The 22,211-nt window shown below is 48.5% G+C and overlaps 1 protein-coding gene across 5 annotated transcripts in view; it reads right to left on the bottom strand.

The window, feature by feature from the left end:
• Nucleotides 1-7,549: 7,549 nt before the first annotated feature.
• Nucleotides 7,550-22,211, bottom strand: part of COPS7A (COP9 signalosome subunit 7A) — a 32,378-nt gene continuing 17,716 nt past the window's right edge. Inside the window, exons 2-9 of one of the 5 annotated variants that reach the window (XM_054444466.2) lie at nt 15,657-15,895; nt 14,988-15,192; nt 11,842-11,917; nt 11,532-11,620; nt 10,391-10,593; nt 8,894-8,999; nt 8,581-8,732; nt 7,550-8,407 (exon numbers count right to left, since the gene is read on the bottom strand). In XM_054444466.2, coding sequence (XP_054300441.1) covers nt 8,368-8,407; nt 8,581-8,732; nt 8,894-8,999; nt 10,391-10,593; nt 11,532-11,620; nt 11,842-11,917; nt 14,988-15,149 — 828 coding nt within the window. In that variant the 5' untranslated portion in view covers nt 15,150-15,192; nt 15,657-15,895 and the 3' untranslated portion in view covers nt 7,550-8,367. The other 4 variants (XM_054444465.1, XM_054444467.2, XM_054444468.2 and 1 more) reach the window with 4 other exon arrangements.

The following is a 22,211-nucleotide window of genomic DNA, read 5'->3' as shown; positions in this document are numbered from 1 at the left end:
AGTTTCGCTCTGTCGCCCAGGCTGGAGTGCAGTGGCACGCTCTGGGCTCTCTGCAAGCTTCGCCTTCTGAGTTCACGCCATTCTCCTGCCTCAGCCTCCCGAGTAGCTGGGACTACAAGAGCCCGCCACAACGCCCGACTATTTTTTTGTATTTTTAGTAGAGATGGGGTTTCACCGTGTTAGCCAGGATGATCTTGATCTCCTGACCCCGTGATCCGCCCGCCTCGGTCTCCCAAAGTGCTGGGATTACAGGTGTGAACCACCGTGCCCAGCCCCTTTTTCTTTTTTGAGACGGAGTCTCGCTCTGTCGCCCAGGCTGGAGTGCAGAGGCGCGATCTCGGCTCACTGCAACCTCCGCCTCCCGGGCTCAAGTGATTCTCCTGCCTCAGCCTGCGGATTAGCTGGGACTACAGGCGCCCACCACCATGCCCGGCTAATTTTTTTTTGTGGTATTTTTAGTAGAGACGGGGTTTCACCGTGTTAGCCAGGATGGTCTCAATCTCCTGACCTCGTGATCTGCCCGCCTCCGCCTTCCAAAGTGCTGGGATTACAGTCGGGAGCCACGGCGCCTGGCCTAATTTTTGTATTTTTTAGTAGAGACGGGGTTTCACCCTGTTGGCCAGGATGATCTCAATCTCTTGACCTCCTGATCTGCCCACCTCGGCTTCCCAAAGTGTTTGGATTACAGGCCTAAGCCACCGCGCCCAGCTTTCTTTTCTTTAGTGGTTGCTCTAGGACAGGCACTGGGGACATCTCGGCTCACTGCAACCTCTGCCACCTGGGTTCAGGCAATTCTCCTGCCTCAGCCTCCTGAAAAGCTGGGATTACAGGCGCCTGCCACCGCGCCTGGCTAATTTTTGTAGTTTTAGCGGAGGCAGAGTTTCACCATTTTGGCCAGTCTGTTCTTGAACTCCTGACCTCATGATCCACCCGCCTCGGCCTCCCAAAGTGCTGGGATTATAGGCAAGAGCCACCGCGCTGGGCCGGCAAACTTTTTCTGTAAAGGGCCAGATACAGTAAATATGATGAGCTTTGTCAGCCATACAATGTGTGTTGCAACACCCAAATCTGATGCTGTAGTGCAAAAGCAACCATACATGATATGTAATGAATGAGGTGTAACTACAGTCCAACAAAATTGTATTTACAAAAACAGGCAGTGGGCTGGATTTGGCCTGTGGAATATGGTTTACTAACCCTTACTATGGGGATTACAAAATACATACTTTTCAGAGAGTTTTTTTCTACCACTTCAAGTTAAATGTAGAAATTTTACCACAACGTAGCTCCCTTTACTGTCTCATCTCGTAGTTGTCATTATGTATTACTATAAATGACAAATACCACATACTACAAATACTGAAACTCCACATACTAAATGCTAAAAATGCTTAGTTCTAGGTGAGTTTATCTATTGATTTTTAATTTTTGAGACAGGGTTTCACTCCTGTCGCCCAGACTAGAGTGCAATGGCACAATCTTGGCTCACTGCAACCTCCACCTCCCAGGCTCAAGCAATTCTCCTGCCTTAGCCTCCCAAGTAGCTGGGACTACAGGCACAGGCCACCCTGCCCCATTAATTTTTTTTGTATTTTTTGTAGCGGCGAAGTTTCACCATGTTGCCTAGGCTAGTCTAGAACTCCTAGGCTGAAGAGATCTGCCCATCTCAGCCTCCCAAAGTGCTGAGATTATAGGTGTGAGTCACCACACCCAGTCTTTTAGGTGAATTTATTTATTTATTTCTTGAGACGGAGTTTCGCTCTTCTTGCCCAGGCTGGAGTGCAATGGCGCGATCTCGGCTCACTGCAACCTCTACCTCCTGGGTTCAAGCAATTCTCCTGCCTCAGCCTCCCAAGTAGCTGGGATTACAGGCATGCACCACCATGCCCGGCTAATTTTTGTTTTTAGTAGAGACAGGGTTTCACCATGTTGGCCAGGCTGGTCTCCAACTCCTGACCTCAGGTGTTCTGCCCGCCTTAGCCTCCCAAAGTGCTGGGATTACAGGCGTGAGCCACCGTGCATGGCTCTAGGTGAATTTATAATTGTTTTAAAATTATATTTAGAGAATTCCCTCTTGAGGAGACAAACATCAAATTTATAATTTTCTTTCAGCTGTCATAAACATTTTAAAGAACTTAAAAGGAGAAAAATAATCTATTATATTTACCATTGCTGCTGCTCTTCATCCTTAATGTTCCGTGTTTCCTCTGGTGTCATTTCTCTTCTGCCTAAAGAACTTCCTTTAGGATTTATTTTACAGTGGGTTTGCCGGTGACAAAAATTCTAATTTTCCTTCACCTGAGAATATCTTTATTTCACATTCATTCCTGAGCAATATTTTCACTGGATATAGGATTTTGAGTTAATTCCGTTCAGCCCCTTAAAACTATCATTCTAGTTCCACCTGACTTTCATAGTTTCTGACGAGAAATGTGCAGTCATTTGAGTCATTTTTATCCTGTGTGAAAAGCACTGTTTTTCTGAATGCTTGTAGGACTTTTTTCTTTGTGTTTAACCTTCAGCAATTTTATTCTGATGTGTCTGGATATGGATTTTTTTCTTTTTTTTTTTTTTTTTGAGACGGAGTCTAGCTCTATCGCTCAGGCTGGAGTGCAGTTGGCTTGATCTTGGTTCACTGCAACTTCCACCTCCCAGGTTCAAGTGTTTCTCCTGCCTCAGCCTTCCAAGTAGCTTGGACTACAGGCGTGTGCCACCACTCTGTCTATGGACATGGATTTGAGTATATCTTGTTTCCTATTCACCAAACTTTTTGAATCTGTGTTTGTCTTTTGCCAGGTTTGGGAAGTTTTGGTTTTTGGTTTTTTTTTTTTTTTTTGAGACAGATTCTCGCTGTTGTCACCCAGGCTGGAGAGTGCAATGGCACAATCTCAGCTCACTGTAACCTCCACCTCCCAGGTTCAAGCGATTCTCCTGCCTCAGCCTCCCGAGTAGCTGAGATTACAGGCGCCTGCCACCACGCCCGGCTAATTTTTGTATTTTTAGTAAAGGTGGGGTTTCACCAAGTTGGCCAGGCTAGTCTCGAACTCCTGACCTCAGGTGATTGGTCCAGCTCGGCCTCCCAAAGTGCTGGGATTACAGGCATGAGGCACCACATCCGGCCTAGTTATTGCTATTTTCTGTTTGGTTCTTTATATCTTCCATTTCTTTGCTAAGACTTTCTTTATATTTGTTTCAAAAGCATTCTCCCTTTCTTCTTCCTGCATGGTTAGACTGCTTGCAGCATTTGCTTTAAATTCCAACACTTCTGCCTCCTTGGGGTTGGTTGTCTTTTCCCTGGAGAGTTATTTGTATGCTGAGTCACCTTAAATCATACTCTGGATATTTTCAGTATTATGTTTTGAGGCTCTGGGTCTTGTTAAAATCTTAAGGAGCATGTTGAACAAGTTGAATGGCAATTTGTTTTAGCAGGTAATCAGGTTCAGGCAGCAAGTTTTGACCTGCCTTTTTGGCATTGTGGTTTCAATGTCAGTTTTATTTTAAAAGTGTTTGCCGTGCTATTTGGATCAGTCCGGCTCGGGTGCCACCCAGTGGCAAGTCAGACCTGGACAGTGATCCATTCTGTAATTCAGTTCACAAAGCCTTAGGTAGGCTGTTCAAGAACAGATCTATGCTTGCGCAGCTCAGAGCTTAGCCCAGGAGTTCACAAACTTTTATGGGATTGTTCTCTTGATTTTCCTCCCGTGTCTTTCTGACATTTTCTGGGCCCCTGGGGCTTCCCTCCCCATTCCCATATGATCATGCCACTGTACTCCAGCCTGGGTGACAGAGCAAGACATGGTCTCAAAAGCAAAATAAAACAAAAAACAAGATATATTTGCCAATTGATTGATAAATGAACAGTAAGTATAGAATTGTCTATCTTGCCCCATTCCCCAAATTATGCATTTCCTATTGAGGGACAGGCAGTGGGTCACAGAACGAAGCCTTTCTGCCTGCAGGCCTTTATCCCACTATTCTTCCCATCCAAGATGCTCACCCTCTCTTTCATTGGCTAATTCCTACTTGGGCTTCTAGTTTCAGTTTAAAGGTCATGTCCTTGGAGGCTTTTCTGACCCCAAGCAAGATGTAGATCCCAGTTAAATGCTTTCGTGTCACCCAATACTTCTTAAAGTACTTATCACACTTGTAATATATAACCACGTACTTAAGAACCTCAAAGGACAAGTTTCTCTTGCTCTCTTGCCCTGTACTCAAAAGTTTCACTTTTGCCCTTCTCTCTCAGACGGTGACCTTGGGCCCCCTTACATGTCTTCCAAGGCCCTGCAGTAGCCTTTTCAGAGCCCTTTTCAGAGTCAATGAGGGTGATGAGGGCACATTTCCAGTTCACACCCTGGAGATTCTAATTCAATAGAAAAGGGTGGGAGTAGGGTCCAGGAATGCACATTTTCAGAAGCTCCCCTGATGATTTTGATGCTGGTGGCCCAGAATAACTGCCTGTGGTAGGCAGCTTCTAACATGGTTTCCAATGATTCCTGCCTTCTGACAGTCACACCCCGTGTAATCTTCACCCCTTGAGTATAGACTGGACCTGGTAACTGGTAAAAGTGATGTAATGTCACTTCCATGATTAAGTAACAAAAGACTGTGACTTCATCTTGCTGGTGTTGCCTTTCTGGCTCTTGCTGTGATGGAGAAGGCTATCTGGGTGGCCTCTGGCCAACAGTCAATCAGGAAATAAGGTCCTCAGTCCAACCATCTGTGAAGTAGTGAATCCTGCTGACAACCACTGAGCGAGCTGGGAAGCAAATCCTCCCCATTTGAACCCTGGGAGGACTATGGCCCTAGTTAACACTTTGACTCCAGTCTTGTGAGAAACCTAAGCAGAAAACTAAGCTCAGCCTGCCGATTCCTTACCCATAGAAACAGATTATATTTATATGTTGTTTTAAGGCATGGTTTTAGAGTAATTTATTACATAGTAATAGATAACTGTTGTGACCAGCCCTAAAATCATCCAAGATTGCTATCCAGTAAGGATCAGCATGTGTGTGAGTGTGCAAGTGGATGACACGATTCTTCGTTAGGAAGATTCTCCTGGTGCCCTGGGCCTGGTTACACATGGAATCCCTAAATCCTGAACCCAATTTCCCGGTCAAAAACTGATCCTCACCACCGCCCAAATAATCTACTGTCCTTTCCCCATGCCTTCACAGCCAAGACCCTTCTTTCTGTGAATCAAAGGCAAATGGCATTTGTCTTTGTCCCATAACCTTGGGATGTGAATGGTTTCCCCTCCCTCTTTGGGTGAAGTCAGGCAGTCCCAGCCTAGCCCTCACTGGACTTGAGAGCTATTCTTAAAGGCTAGAATAAGGGAGGCTGGGGAAGTCATGGCACCATTAGCCGGGAGCAGCTTACAGGTAAAGGTGACACTAAGTTTCAAAGGAAAATTGGAGCATGGGCAGGGGTGGCAGGACAGGCTCAAAGCACCAGGAGTTAGCAACTTTTACACACTGGCAGGTGTGGGAAGAAGGGGTTTATTTCAGAGGCAGAGACTGAGAATCAAGTCTTGCTTGTCTAGGGAAAAGCTGAGAAGCTAAGAGTTTCAACTACTGAAATGGGGCTCCCTAGACTGGTTTCATTAAGTCACTGCCCCGCTCAAGACAACAAGCTTACCTAGCCACTTTGTAATCAAAAACCTAGGATCTGGCCGGATGTGGTGGCTCACGCCTGTAATCCCAGCACTTTGGGAGGCTCAGGTAGGCGGATCACCTGAGATCCGGAGTTTGAGACCAGCCTGACCAACATGGAGAAACCCCGTCTCTACTAAAAATACAAAAATTAGCTGGGCATGGTGGCACATGCCTGTAATCCCAGCTACTCGGGAGTCTGAGGCAGGAGAATCACTTGAACCCAGGAGACGGAGGTTGCAGTAAGCCGAGATCGCGCCACTGCACTCCAGCCTGGGCAACAAGAGCGAAACTCCGTCTCAAAAAAAAAAAAAAAACAAAAACAAAAAACTAAACCCAAAAACGCAGGATCCCACTTCCACTTTCTTTTTTCTTTTTGAGACGGAGTCTCGCTCTGTCGCCAGGCTGGAGTGCAGTGGTGCCATCTTGGCTCACTGCAACCTCTGCCTCCTGGGTTCAAGCAATTCTCCTGCCTCAGCCTCCCGAGCAGCTGGAATTACAGGCAAACGCCACCACGCCCGGCTAATTTTTGTATTTTTAGTAGAGATGGGGTTTCACCATGTTGGCCAGGAAGGTCTTGATCTCTTGACCTCGTGATCTGCCTGCCTCGGCCTCCCAAAGTACTGGGATTACAGGCGTGAGCCACCGTGCCCAGCCCCCACTCCCACTTTCTAATTCCATGACTGATAGCTTTAGGACCAATGAAGAGTGGTCTGTCCTAAATCTCCACCTAAAGAACATCACAAGCTCTGGGGAGCAGCTGTCAACCCCAGGACCCTCAGAAGGCAACCACTTTACATGCAAATGAAGGCTCAAGTGTCCCTCACACTAGAGCTCTCCAAATCTAAGGAGTCCATGGCAGCACTCTAGGCCATGGATTCCGATCCTTCTAGCACATTTCCTGGAGAGCTCTAGTGGACAGAGGGCAGGAGTCCAATGGCTTCTTCTTGCCACAGATCTGACAGTTCTGTGTGGTTCTGATGTGAAAATTCAAGTTCATGATCAACTCTTTCCCTTATAATTCTATGAGGTGGCAGGACATAGGCTGAACTCAAGCTCCTTGAGAGCAGAAACAGTGGCCATCATTTGCATGTCCAGTGCCTTTCAGTAAGTATCCATTTTTTTTTTTTTTTGAGACGGAGTCTCACTCTGTCGCCCAGATTGGAGTGCAGTGGCACGATCTCGGCTCCCTGCAACCTCCGCCTCCTGGGTTCACACCATTCTCCTGCCTCAGTCTCCCGAGTAGCTGGGACTACAGGTGCTTGCCACCATGCCCGGCTATTTTTTTTGTATTTTTAGTAGAGATGGGGTTTCACTGTGTTAGCCAGGATGGTCTCGATCTCCTGACCTCATGATCCACCCGCCTCGGCCTCCCAAAGTGCTGGGATTACAGGCATGAGCCACCGTGCCCGGCCTTTTTTTTTTTTTTTTTTTTTGACATGGAGTCTTACTCTGTCACTCAGGCTGGAGTGCATGATCTTGGCTCATTGCAACCTCCACCTCCCAGGTTCAAGTGATTCTCCTGCCTCAGCCTCCTTAGGGGATTATGGGCATGCGCCACCACACCCAGCTAATTTTTTTGTATTTTTAGTAGAGACGGGTTTCACCATGTTGGCCAGACTGGTCTCACACTCCTGATCTCAAGTGATACACCCGCCCTGGTTTCCCAACATGCTGGGATTATGGTCGTGAGCCACTGCGTCCAGCCATACCCTTTACTTCTGAATGGATGCTGAGCAACCTGTCCAAAGCCATACAGCTTGGGATCTAGGCCTCAGCCAGGGACTCAGCAAATAGTATCTGGGTCTCTTCATTTTCCAGCACTGTGCTTGAGTGAATTGGGAATGAGTCTTCTTCCCATCCACAAGTATCAAACACAGAAGATACCCGGTTCAGGTAGATAGATTTCTCATAGATTTATTTCTGTGTCATGTTATATATAGATATATGTATATATACCTTTTTTTTTTTAATACAATCTATATACCCTTCCCTTCCCCACCAAACTCACAAAAGGAGATTAAACCCTTCCAGGATTGCCATCAAGCTTCCCGAGATGGCCAGGGCCAAGAAAGAACCATCTCTCAACATATTAAGAAACGGCTGCCATTCTTAGGCTCTGGGGTTGAAGCAGCAGCATTCCCAGGACCCAAGGGCCAAAGAGAGGAAAAGAAATGACTGTAGTGTGACAGGATTCTAGGATGAACATGTCCAGTGACTCCCGGAATGGCAGACTGGCTCCCAGAATTCTCAGGGTGTGAGTAAAGGTGGGGGCCCTACGGCTCTTCAGAGGCTGCTCAATAGGTCAGGGGTAGGGTATAGGAATTGGGGATCAGGCATGCAGGGATGGGGTGGTAGAAAAAACGCCTGTGGGTTATACTCAAGACAGAGCAACCCCCATCAGGGCTACCCACCTACTCAATGACATGTAATGAACAGGGACAGATGCTGAGCTCTTAAGGAAACAAGGGAGAGAGCATGGTAGCGGGGAGCAATGGAACACATGAAGTCACAAAATACAAAAAGTACCAACAAAAACATGACCTACATTTGCCTCCTCCCTAGAGAAGGTGTGATCTATGTTTGGGGTTAGGGGAGGTAAAGGGTCATGAACCTAGGATTATCAGCTGGCCAGGGGCACAGAAGGCTCTCTGAGGACTCCTAAGAGGCAGGCAGGCAGCTGGGACCCCACATCCCCAGGGAGGAAACGACAGTCCTTTCAATTCGACTTGGACCAAATCTTGGCGCTCCCTCGGAGCCTGGCAAGGAGAAGAGAGAGAAAGAGAGAGAGAATGCAGGGAATCCCCTAACCCCTGGAGGCTCCCCCACTCCCTAATCCCATGCAAATAACTGAAGGAAATGAGGACAGTGAGGTCCCTGGGGTAAAAGCAGGGCACCCGGGAAGTGAGCAGTTCCTGCTACCCTGGCTCACCCCTTGCCCTTTGAGGCTTTCTTGCTGGGCTGGCGCTGGTTGGTGCCAGGAGCTGGTTCCCTCAGCTCAGTCAGGTGTTGCTCAGGGTCCTGAGATGTGGCTGCGGCTGCTGCTGCCGTCGTAACTTTAATGGTTTTTTTAAGGTTGGCAACCTACCAGGATGAAAGGAATGGGGATAGCAAGAAAGGTTCCAGAACTTTCCAGCCTCTGCTCATCTGGTTGTCTGCTACAGCCACTATCCAAATCCTCTCCGCAAAGGACAAGTGGCCCAGGCTGGAGGGGTTTGGGTCTGCCTGCTCCCCTGACTGCTCACCTCACTCTCAATCTGCTGCTTCAGGCCCAGCTGCTGCTCCTTGTGTTGGTTGGCACGGCTCACCTGCTCCTCAATGCCTGACAGCACAACCTCACAGCCCACACACCTGCGGGAGTCAGGGGAGAGAAGTCTCAGCAGACAAGGGCTGCGATCACAGACTCGCAGAAAACTGACTCAAAAAGAACCCTAGAGGCAGGTCGCAGTAGCTCACCCCCGTAATCCCAGCATTTTAGGAGGCCAAGATGGGCGAATTGCTTAAGCGCAGGAGTTCAAGACCAGCCTGAGCAATATGGCAAAAACCCGTCTCTACAAAAAATACAAAAATTAGCTGGATGTGGTGGCACGAGCCTGTAGTCCCGTGCTACTCGAGAGACTGAGGTGGAGGGTGGCTTGAGCCCTGGAGGTTGGAGGCTACAGTGAGTCAAGATGGTGCCACTGCACTCCAACCTGAGCAACAGAGCCAGAACACAGCTTCTGGCATTTTGAATCTGAGTTGGGAACCCTCACCAGGGCACCTAGAAACCACCTGTGATAATACTCCTAGCAGTGGGATGGACACTCGGTGTGGTGAGAGAGGGATAACGAAGTGCCTGGAGTGATGTGCAAGAATGGGATGGACACTCGGCGTGGTGAGAGAGGGATAAGGAAGTGCCTGGAGTGATGTGCAAGAGTGGGATGGACACTCGGCGTGGTGAGAGAGGGATAAGGAAGTGCCTGGAGTGATGTGCAAGAGTGGGATGGACACTCGGCGTGGTGAGAGAGGGATAAGGAAGTGCCTGGAGTGATGTGCAAGAGTGGGATGGACACTCGGCGTGGTGAGAGAGGGATAAGGAAGTGCCTGGAGTGATGTGCAAGAGTGGGATGGACACTCGGCGTGGTGAGAGAGGGATAAGGAAGTGCCTGGAGTGATGTGCAAGAGTGGGATGGACACTCGGCGTGGTGAGAGAGGGATAAGGAAGTGCCTGGAGTGATGTGCAAGAGTGGGATGGACACTCGGCGTGGTGAGAGAGGGATAAGGAAGTGCCTGGAGTGATGTGCAAGAGTGGGAGTAGGAACTGAAAACAAAATAGGGTAGGAGATGCTAAAGAGAAAACGAGGTGACTTAATGAATACAGAAACCCTGAAGTTAGATGGGGACACAAAGAAAATAAAAAAGAGGAAAAGGTCCACGGCCTGTGGATAATGGTAGTTACAGATCAATCGACGGAGTCTAGCCTAAGACAGGCGACCAACCTTACTGGTTAGGATCCCCTCAAGTGTACCACTCCCTTTTCCTCCCCCAACTACGATATCAAGGACACTGACTTCTGCCGCCTCCCAGGGCCTCCCCCACTCCTGCATTCCCCAGAAGCCTTGGGAGGGATGAACTCATTTCCCTTCATCCTCCTGGGTTCCACCTCTGCAGACCAGCCCAGCTCCTGCCCTCTCTCACCCTGAAGCACCTTTCTCTTTCTCAGGGTGAGAAGGAAGGGGACAGTGCCAGGATACGGTTCTCACCATTCCTGCAGGGTTCGGGCAATGGCACTGAGGTCCTGGCGCTGGATGTCCCGCCCGATGCTGTAGTCAACCTCGAGCCGCTGGTTGCGCTGGTCCAGGGAGCCACGAAGCACGTCAGCATACACAGCCTCAATCACAAGGTCTTCCAGCTGCCGCACATTACGCAGGGCAAGAGCCTCCAGCAACACTGCATATGGGATACACTGGGGCCATGGAGATCAGGCCAGGATTTGTGAGGCTCCGCAGCAGAGAAGGGCTTCCAAAAATCTTCCCTCCATTTTCCCCTGCCCCAGCCCACCTGCCCTCCGCTCCCCATTCCTAAATCACTTCCTCTAAGAGGCTGGTTCTAAAGCAAAATAAATAAAAGTATTCCCACTTCAAAAACAGCACCATTAGAAGGACAATCTTAAATAAAATACAAAATGCTCCCCTAACACCCTCACCCCTGACACACCACAGAGGGAGAAAATGACATCTGCCTGGGTGTCACTCCTTTAGCCACAGCTCAGGGTATCACCCAGTCCTTAGTCAGGATCAGCTTGATATAGGGGAGTAAGCGGAAGTGGGAGAGGTCTGGAGTTACTGTTTATCATTTATACTCTGCCTACTTGCAACAGGCATTCCTTTGGAGGTATCTCTCAATAGAGAGCCTGGTTTAAATTAAATCCCCAGGACAACTGAGAGTCAAGTAACTATTGCGAGGCTGCAGACTGGGCAGGTTGGGGAGGTGGGTGGTGATATTAGACAAAAAACAGCCTAACAGGAATACAGAGATACTTCTGGGATATGTATTTCTTATCCTAACAAAGAGAAGCCTAGCACTTCATCAGGAGAGAGCCCGGTTTCCAGCAGTGGGGAAGAAGGTATTGTTGAGCGACACCTGAACAACATCCTAGTTGCTATTTTGACCAAAAACACAAAAGATGTTTATTTAGAACTTAAGCTGATTAAAAAATAAAAACAACACAGAAAACTAAGAATACCATTAGCCTAAACAGTTGCTAATGGAGTTTCTATACAGACCTCGGAGGAGGGGAGGGCAGGAAGCAGCCATGGTCTAGACAAGGGCTGTCCTAGTGTGGACTCCCATGGACATACAAAAGGATGCTCTAGACAGTAGGACTGGGGGACTGCCACTCACCTTTACTTTAGCAGCCAGGGTGACAACTGAGAGGTGTCGAAGCTTATTCTTTTGAGCCTCTGTTAGTGGAGGAAGATTCCGGGCTTCAGCTAGGGAAAAACGACAAAGTGTAAGGAATCCTGATTTCAGTTTTTTGGGAAGCCCTAGCCTCCTTCCCTCTCCTCCCACTTTCAGTGCCAATTCAGGTCTTGACCCTGACCCTATGTACCCAGGGATCTAAGTGGGATATCCCAGGAATTTCTTCTGAGTCCCTCCAGAAATTGCCCTTCTCCCATCTCCATTACTCCAGAGCACCAACCCCTCTGGTTACCTAAGTAGTCAGCGTATGTCCCATAAGCAAACACTGTGAGCAGCCGGAAGGTGGAGGCAAAGTCACTCTCAGCCAGCTGCGAGAATGAGGAAAAAGGAGATGACGGGAAGTCTTCCCTCTCCACCCTCCCAGCCTTACCCTGTTTGGAATTCCACTTTTTGGCCCCATCTTTCCCGGCCAATGTTAACTCTCCTGGCTCACCAAAAGGAGTTCTCTGCCTCTCTGATCACTCTTCCCACAGGAAGGGCTCAATTCCACCTTCAGGCCTTTGTTTACACTATTCTCCCAAACCACAATGCCCTCTTGCTCCATACACCATCCAATTCCTACCCTAAATTCAGAGTTGAAGACATTCAGTTTTCAGGGTCAAACAGACACACACACCAGACACTGCAAATTATGTTGCCTGGCCCTCAGAGTGTTTGATGTTTCTAAATTGGAATATGTCTAGGCAGTATCCAGTACTCCCCAATTCACCAGACTCCTGCCTCAGCCTCACTCATCTCTGACAGCTGCACAGCCTAGAAAGACATCTAAATTTATGGTCTCTGCTTCAGACACACCTGACCAGGACACTGTCTTGCATCACCCAGCCCAGTCCACCCAGATTTCCTCTCCTCCTACCACGGATCACTCATTCTGGCACTTTTTTGTTTTTCTGAGACGGAATCTCCCTCTGTCACCCAGGCTGGAGTGCAGTGGCGTGATCTTGGCTCACTGCAACCTCCGTCTCCCAGGTTCAGGCGATTCTCCTGCCTCAGCCTCCCAAGCAGGTGGGATTACAGGCGTGCGCCACCACACCGGGCTAATTTTTGTATTTTTAGTAGAGACAGGGTTTCGCCACGTTGGCCAGGCTGGTCTCGAACTCCTGACCTCAGGTGATCCACCTGCCTTGGCCTGCCGAAGTGCTGGGATTACAGGCGTGAGCCACTGTGCTCAGCTTCATTCTGGCACTTAATCAATCCTTGCAGAAGGCTGCTACCTAAGAATATCTTTCAACAAGATTATAGACCCAGTCTCTGGTATCCCACAGAGCTATGCAGTAATTGCCTCGCAAGAAATACTTGCTAAATAAATAAATAATCCAGATTTATATCCATTCATCTTCTCTCTTCAACTGGGATGCAAGCTTCAGAAGGGTACGCTCCATGCCTGGTACTTTTCTTGTATTCCCAGACCATAAGAAGGGCAGTAAACAGCCACTTAATAAGTGCTTCTTTTTCTTTTTCTTTGAGATGGTGTCTCGCACTGTCACCCACGCTGGAGTGCAGTGGCGCGATCTCAGCTCACTGCAACCTCCGCCTCCCTTTTTTTTTTTTAATTATACTTTAAGTTCTGGGATACATGAGCTTTTGTTTGTTTTATTTATTTATTTTGAGACAGACTCTCACTCTGTTGCCCAGGCTAGAATGCAGTGGTGCAATCTTGGCTCACTGCAACCTCCTGCCTCCCAGGTTCAAGCGATTCTCCTGCCTCAGCCTCCCGAGTAGCTGGGATTACAGGCACCTGCCACCGCGCCCGGCTAATTTTTGTATTTTTAGTAGAGACGGGGTTTTGCCATCTTGGCCAGGCTGGTCTTGAACTGCTGATCTCATGATCCACCCACCTTGGCCTCCCAAAGTGCTGAGAACAGGCATGAGCCACCATGCCCGGCCCTGTTTGTTTTTGTTTTTGTTTTGAGATGGAGTCTCACTCTGTCGCCCAGACTGGAGTGCAGTGGCATGAACTCAACTCACTGCAACCTCAGCCTCAGCCTTCCAAGCAGCTGGGACTACAGGCGCCCGCCACCACACCCGGCTAATTTTTTGTATTTTTAGTAGAGACGGGGTTTCACCATGTTAGCCAGGATGGTCTCCATCTCCTGACCTCATGATCCGCCTGCCTCGGCCTCCCAAAGTGCTGGGATTACAGGCATGAGCCACCGTGCCCAGCCATGTTTGTATTTTTAATAGAGACAGGATTCTGCCATATTGGTTTCACCTCCTGACCTCAGGTGATCCACCTGCCTTGGCCTTCCAAAGTGCTGGGATTACAGGCATGAGCCACCGCACCCGGCCAAGTGCTTCTTTTTCATCACTTTGATTGATACTCTTTAGTTCCACTGCAGATGAAAGCAAGTAAAAGTCAGCCAGTTTTCGCCATATCACAGAGTGATCCAAAAGGTTAAACCACAGGCCCCAAACAACTTAGCTCAGTTTATCCACATACCACTGTCAGCATGTCAGGACTCAGGCTGCCTCCTCTGATTGTAAATTAACTCTGCCACTTTTGTGTGAACGGTTCTCTCTGCTGTGTTCCTAGCAGTTTGCCATGTGTCTTTGGGAAAAAAGACACGTTCTCCCTTAGCTAACTTGAATAGATTAGCATATGCTGCACATAAGGAAGAAAAGGGCATGCTAATTTAACATGTTCACTTTCCACTTGTACCCGACTTCACACTTTCCCATAATCTCACTTCATTCCCACAACAGAGGAGCAGTATTGTCTCCATTTTTAAAAGAGAAAGTTGGCTGGGCGTGGTGGCTCAAGCCTGTAATCCCAGAACTTTGGGAGGCCAAGGTGGGCAGATCACGAGGTCAGGAGATCGAGATCATCCTGGCTAACACAGTGAAACCCCGTCTCTACTAAAAATACAAAAAAGTTAGCCGGGCATGGTGGTGGGCGCCTGTAGTCCCAGCTACTGAGGAGGCTGAGGCAGGAGAAGGGCGTGAACCCGGGAGGCAGAGCTTGCAGTGAGCTGAGATGGCGCCACTGCACTCCAGCCTGGGTGACAGAGCAAGACTCCGTTTCAAAAAAAAAAAAAAAAAGAGAAAGCTGAAGCCCTAAAACAAAAGTGACCTGATCAAGGTGACATGAGAATTAACAGCTACTACACTGGTGGAGACCGGCTGGAAATCAGGTTTTCTATTCTGAATAACATGCTCTTTTGCTTAAAATGAAAAATAGTGGGCTTTACAGATCCCTTATCTCCAAAGGAAAGCTGGTTTGCTTGTTTACTGGTTAATTCTGCAAGTTGGCATTTAATTATCACTGTTTTCTTGTTCAACTGAACGGTTATGGGATCACAAAATGAGCCCTGCCCACCCATTCTCAAATTCAAACCTTTGCCCACCCTTCTCTGAGGGCTATTCAAGCCAGCAACCCACCTCTCTAACATTGGGCATGTCCAGCAGTTCTCCAAACACGTAGACACCAGGGGCCTCCAGCACCTGATGGATGAGTGTGGCCAGCGCTGCCCCCTTGGCCGACTTGGCTAGGAGCAGAAATTGCTCCTGGTTCTGCCCTGTCACCTTCACTTCCGCACTCATGACTGCACTGAGCTGGGGGGACTTGGGCTCAGGATGTCCAGAGCTGCAAGGAAAGAGGATGTGAAGCTAGAGGTCCCCGATGGCTGGTCGGATGGGAAGCACAAGGCTGAGGGACTGGATTGTAAAGGCACTAAGTCCGTTCTGCGGTGAGGAATCAGACATAGAGCGGTCTAGAATTCTGATCTAGGAATCCTAAAGTCAGCCACTTTACAAGGCTGCCACACCCACCCCCTCCCCTGGGCCTAACCCCAAGCCCCATCACGTGCACCCCATTGAACCCCAAGACACAGGATGCAAAGGAGAAATGTGTGTCGCATGGTGTCCACCCTAACGACGACGCTCCCTCAGCTCTCCATTGCTGCCCCGCACGCGCCCACAACCACGTGACCTCACCCCCAATGAAGCTTACACGTGGCTCCGCCCCCTCCCTTAAAGACACCGCCCAGCGACCGTGGGCTCCCGCCGACTGCTTCGTCGTACCCTGGGTCAGGCTCTGCGGGCCGCTACCTGGAAGCTTCGACCTCCAGCGCACCGGGCGGGGCCGCCGCTCCGTCACCTCCGGCAGCTGTTCCAAGCCTTTCCTGCCACCTCCCTGAAGAGTCGCTCTGGCCACTAAACTCTATGGTGGGCTTCCGGCCGTACTTCCGCTCTAAGGACGCAAATTTCGGCAGGACATGCCCCACCCCCGCGTTCCGACAGCTGAAGCTCCAGTGAGGGACGCAGGCATTCTACTCTCCGATTGGTCGCTGGGGGAAGAATGACGGGCGCCTTTTTAAATGCTTTATTTCAATAAAACTTTATTAGTGGAAGAGCGCCAGCCACTAAATACAGACGTCTCTGGTGGGTCCCTGGTCCCGGCCCATTCTGTGTCTGTTCTAAGCCGCTGGAGAGCTGGAGATCAGGACTGCACTGGGTACCTGAGGCAAGAGAAAAGCTGTAACGGAAGGAGTGAAGAAGAGGGGAAAAAAACAGGATGAGGAAATAAGGGGCAGAGAGGAAGCAAACAATAATCAATAATAGAATTTTAGCAGCAGATATCACCTAAGTGGTTCAACCACTCACTTTTTTGAAGAGCAGGAGAAAAGAAGTGAGAAAAATAAAAGAGAGAATAATAGCTAACATGTATTGAGTGCTCACTATTGGTCAGACATCTTTCAAAATTTTATTCCGTTGAATCCTCACAAATAGTCCCAGTGTGACTTCAGGACAACCTCTACCATGATTACTACATATGTATTAATACTTGTAGAATGATGCTTTCAGTACATGGACTCTTAATTTCTTGGGGAGGAAAAAACCCTATGTTGTTCTCATTTTACAGAAAAGGAAATTGAGGCTCATAAAAATCCAAGGATTTATCTGGAGCTTTTCAAACTCAAAACCATCTTTCTATTCAACATGATACTTTAATAAAAACAAAAACAACTAGCATTTCTGTAGTGTTTTATATTTCACAGCAGGCTTGCAGAAGGTCAAAGTTAATGACATCTTGGCCTTTGTGTTAAGCCATGAGCATTACTTAATTCATCTGATACAACGATCTAGTAATTGTTATCTCCACTTTCCAGATGGAAAAACTGAACCCAGGAAAATTAAGAAACTTATAAGTAATGGAAAGACAAGAAAGTGAAAAAGAGAAAGATAAAGAGAAATAGGACTCGTAGTCTGTTAGGGCTAAAGGAACTGCAGATGCAGTTTATGGTCCGCATATTTTGGTTTGTGATAGAAAATAAGCAGAAACACAGAAAGGAAAGAGAAAGTAGGAAGAGAAGAAGAAATAAATGGAAAAGATGAAACAAAAGTGAGGAGAAGCAATCAAAGGCATAGTAAAATATTCAAAGTTTGAAGGAAGCAAGGAATTAATGAGTCCAAACTTCTTATTATTTTTTTGCATCCACCCCTCCCCGCCCCGAGCTTATCTTTTTTTTTTTTTTTTTTTTTGAGCCAGGGTTTCGCTCTTGCCACCCAGGCTGGAGTGCAATGGCGTGGTCTCGACCTACTGAACCTCTGCCTCTTGGGCTCAAATGATTCTCCTGCCTCAGCCTCCTGAGTAGCTGGAATTACAGGCACGCGCCACCACGCCCGGCTAATTTTTGTATTTTTAGTAGAGACGGGTCCAAGCTTACCTTTTTTTTTTTTTTTTTAAGTTAAGTATTTGTTGATCATTCTTGGGTGTTTCTCGGAGAGGGGGATATGGCAGGGTCATAGGATAACAGTGGAGAGAAGGTCAGGAGATAAACACATGAACAAAGGTCTCTGGTTTTCCTAGGCAGAGGTCCCTGCGGCCTTCTGCAGTGTTTGTGTCCCTGGGTACTTCAGATTAGGGAGTGGTGATGACTCTTTAAAGAGCATGCTGCCTTCAAGCATCTGTTTAACAAAGCACATCTTGCACCGCCCTTAATCCATTTAACCGTGAGTTGACACGGCACATGTTTCAGAGAGCAGGGGGCTGGGGGAAAGGCCATAGGTCAACAGCATCCCAAGGCAGAAGAATTTCTCCTAGTCAGAACAAAATGGAGTCTCCTATGCCCACCTCTTTCTACACAGACACAGCAACCATCTGATCTCTCCTTCCTTTCCCCACACTTCCCCCACTTCTCTTCAACAAAACCGCCATCGTCCTCATGGCCCGCTCCCGATGGTCGCTGTCTCTTTGGAGCTGTTGGGTACACCTCCCAGACGGGGCGGCCGGGCAGAGGCGCTCCTCACCTCCCAGACGGGGCGGCCGGGCAGAGGCGCTCCTCACCTCCCAGACGGGGCGGCCGGGCAGAGGCGCTCCTCACCTCCCAGACGGGGCGGCCGGGCAGAGGTGCTCCTCACATCCCACACAGGGCGGCCGGGCAGAGGTGCTCCTCACTCCCCAGACGGGGCGGCCGGGCAGAGGCGCTCCTCACCTCCCAGACGGGGCGGCCGGGCAGAGGCGCTCCTCACTTCCTCCCAGACAGGGTGGCAGCCAGGCAGAGGTGCTCCTCACCTCCCACACAGGGCAGCCGGGCAGAGGTGCTCCTCACTCCCCAGACGGGGCGGCCGGGCAGAGGCGCTCCTCACTTCCCAGATGGTGCGGCCAGTCAGAGGCGCTCCTCACCTCCCAGACGGGGCGGTCGGGCAGAGGCGCTCCTCACTTCCCAGATGGGGCTGCCGGGCAGAGGGGCTCCTCACTTCCTCCCAGACGATGGGCGGCGGGGCAGAGACGCTCCTCACTTCCTAGACTGGGTGGCTGCCGGGCAGAGGCTGTAATCTTAGCACTTTAGGAGGTCAAGGCAGGCAGCTGGGAGGTGGAGGTTGTAGCCAGCCGAGATGACGCCACTGCACTCCAGCCTGAGCAACATTTTTTTTTTTTTTAATTTGAGACGGAGTCTCGCTCTGTCGCCCAGGCTGGAGTGCAGTGGCATGATCTCGGCTCACTGCAAGCTTTGCCTCCCGGGTTCACGCCATTCTCTGGCCTCAGCCTCCCGAATAGCTGGGACTACAGACGCCCGCCACCACGCCCGGCTAATTTTTTGTATTTTTAGTAGAGACGGGGTTTCACCGTGTTAGCCAGGATAGTCTCGATCTCCTGACCTCGTGATCCGCCCGCCTCGGACTCCCAAAGTGCTGGGATTACAGGCGTGAGCCACCGCGCCCGGCCAAGCTTATCATTTTTAGAGAGAAGGGAAAAACATGTAAGATGAAGGGATGAGAAAATAACCCATATTTGTTCTATTTTGCGCCAAGTGCTTTATTTGTTCATTTTTTACTTTTTTTTTTTTTTAGAGGCATGGTTTCACTCTGTTGCCCAGGGTGGCGTGCAGTGATGCGATCACAGCTCACTGCAGCCTCGATTGTTCAAATTTGTATCTTATTTATTTATTTTTTTTTGAGACAGTCTTGCTCTATGGCCCAGGCTGGAGTGCAGTGGCGCAATCTCGGCTCATTGCAACCTCCACCTCTCGGGTTCAAGCGGTTCTCCTGCCTCAGCCTCCCAAGTAGCTGGGATTACAGGGACGCGCCACCATGCCTGGCTAATTTTTGTATTTTTAGTAGAGATGTGGTTTCACCATATTAGCCAGGATGGTCTCGATCGCCTGATCTCGTGATCCACCGGCCTCGGTCCCCCAAAGTGCTGGGATTACAGGCACGAGCCGCCGCACCCGGCCGATTGTTCAAATTTTTATTCGATCTTTGCAACCCTATGAGGTGCATATTAGTGTCTCAATTCACCTGTGAGGATACTTAGGAATACAGAAGTTAAATAGTTTGTTGAAGGTTACCGGTCTGTGATGGAACTGAGATCTAAATGCAAGTTTGTCTGATTCCAACACTGTATTGAGAAAGATAAGAGAGCCGGGTGTGGTGGCTCAGGACTGTAATCCCAGCACTTTGGGAGGCTAAGGTGGGCGGATCACTTGAGGCCAGGAGTTCGAGACCAGACTGGCCGACATGGTGAAACCTCATCTCTACTAAAAAAATAATAATAATTAGCAGAGCGTGGTGGCAGACCCCTGTAATCCCAGCTACTCAGGAGGCTAAGGCAGGAGAATTGCTTGAACCTTGAGGGAGGAAAAGGGGACAGAGGTTGCAAGTGAGCCAAGATCCTATCTCTGCACTCCGGCCTAGGCAACCAAGCAAGACTCCATCTCAAAAAAAATAAATAAATAAAAGAAAGTGAGCCAGACACAGTGGCTCATGCTTGTAATCCCAGCACTTTGGGAGGTCGAGGCAGGTGGATCACTTGAGGTCTTGAGATCAGGAGTTCGAGACCAGCCTGGCCAACATGGTGAAATCTCGTCTCTACCAAAAATACAAAAATTAGCTGGGTGTGGTGGCGCATGCCTGTAATCCCAGCTACTCAGAAGGCTGAAACAGGAGTATCTCTTGAATCCAGGAGGCAGAGGTTGCAGTGAGCCAAGATTGTGCCACTGCGCTCCAGTCTGGGCGACAGAGCAAGATTCTGTCTCAAAAATAAATAAATAAATAAAATTTAAAAAAAGAAAGAGAAGCAGGAAAAAAGCAGAAAGGAAAGAGCGAGAGAGAAGAGAGGACAAAGAAAGAGATAACCTGAGATTTAGTCCTGATTTGGTCTTAAACTAGCTGTGACCTTAAAGCAAATCATGCCATTTTGTGGTATCTCCTCTTCCATATCCGCCAAGAGAGATTAGATGTAAGGCCAATTTGGGTTCTGATGTCTTATGGTTCTATAGGAGAAAAAGGAGTGAGAGGAGAATATGAGAGAACAATGAGTAAGGAGATAAAAGAGAGTTTGGAGAAAGACAGGAGAGGAAATGGACTAAAGAAGTAGGATTAGAGAGAGAAGAGGAAGAGCAGGAGGAAATGTGAGAAAGATAAGAAAAAGGAGTAGAAATGGGAAAAGAAGAGGGGAAAGTGGGAAGAAAAATAAAGGTGTCCCAAGAAGAGGATGGGAACTAAGTAAATATAAGCAAAGTCCTGGAGTTAACATTCATTCATTCGTTACTAAGTGTCAGTTATATACAAGGGTGTGTGCCAGGTGCTGTTTTTCATGCTAATTATAGAAAAGATGCACTGAAATAAAGCTAGAAAAGCTGACTGACATCCAAAGAGTCAAACATGTAATAAAATATTTATCACTGAGTCAAAAGGTATCTATTATTGTTCTAGCTCCTGGAGAGGTAGACAAAATCCCTGCCTTCTTGCTACTTGTATTCTTGTGGTAGAACTCAGGCCTTAAATAGTTACAAGGTGATAAATATGAAGAAGAACAAAAACAAGGTAAGGGAGATGGGGAATGCAGGAGACATTTGTTATTTAAGGTCCTTAGGAGGGCCTCCCTGACAAGGTGATAAGGAGCCAGTTGGATGGATTTGTATGGGAATTTCACAAGCAGAGCAAACTACCAGGTCAAAGGCCCCATGATGGGGACATACTAGATGTGTCTGAGGAGCACCAAGGGGGCCTTGTGGCTGGACCTGATTGAGAAAGGGGAGACGAGGCAAAGTAGAGAGAGAGCAGGGTGTCCAGATCATGTCTTGTAGCCGACTATAGGGACTTTGGCTCTTGCTTAGAGTGAGATGGATGGCCAGTGGAGGATTTGAGCAGAGGAGTGACACCATCTGACCCACATGTTTAACATATTAAAATGGCTACATGGGCAGAACCAATTAGACCAATTAGAAGGCCACAGCAATGACGCAGGCAAGAGACGGTGATAACTTAGACCATGGTATTAGCGGCGGATGCAAAGAGAAATAGCTGGATTATGTATGTATGTATGTATTTATATTTATTTATTTTTGAGACGGAGTCTCGTTCTGTCTCTCAAGCTGGAGTGCAGTGGCACCATCTCAGCTCACTGCAACCTCTGCTTCGCGGGTTCAAGTGATTCTTCTGCCTCAGCCTCCCAAATAGCTGAGACTACAGGTGCGTGCCACCACATCTGGCTAATTTTTGTATTTTTAGTAGAGACGGGGTTTCACTATGTTGCCCAGGCTGGTCTCAAACTCTTGACCTCAGGTGATCCACCCACCTCAGCCTCCCAAAGTGCTGGATTACAGGCATGAGTCACCGTACCTGGCCTGGTTTCTGTATTTAACTTAACGGTAAAGTGAACAGAATTTGCAAATTGATTAGATGTGAGGTATGAGAAGAAAAGAAAGTCAAGAATGACATCATAAGACAGGCACAGTGGCTCACGCACATAATCCCAGCACTTTGGGAGGCCGAGGAGGGTGGCTCTTTTGAACTCAGGAGTTGAAGACCAGCCTAGGCAACATAGCAAGATCCTGTATCTATTTTAAAATAGGCAGAAATTTTTTGTTTTTTTGTTTTTTGCTTTTTTTTTTTTGAGACAGTCTTGCTCTGTCGCCCAGGCTGGAGTGCAGTGGCATCATCTAGGCTCGCTGCAACCTCCGCCTCCTGGGTTCAAGCGATTCTGCTACCTCAGCCTCCCGAGTAGCTCGGACTACAGGTGCCCACCACCATGCCTGGCTAACTTTTTGTATTTATTTTATTTTTTTGTGACGAAGTCTCGCTCTGTCGCCCAAGCTGGAGTGCAGTGGCGTGATCTTGGCTCACTGCAAGCTCCGCCTCCCAGGTTCACACCATTCT

The sequence above is a fragment of the Pongo pygmaeus genome, chromosome 10 (genome assembly GCF_028885625.2).
Source record: "Pongo pygmaeus isolate AG05252 chromosome 10, NHGRI_mPonPyg2-v2.0_pri, whole genome shotgun sequence".
NCBI lineage: Eukaryota > Metazoa > Chordata > Mammalia > Primates > Hominidae > Pongo > Pongo pygmaeus.
Note: the sequence above shows the minus strand (reverse complement) of the source record. Positions and strands in the feature narration are given on the sequence as shown.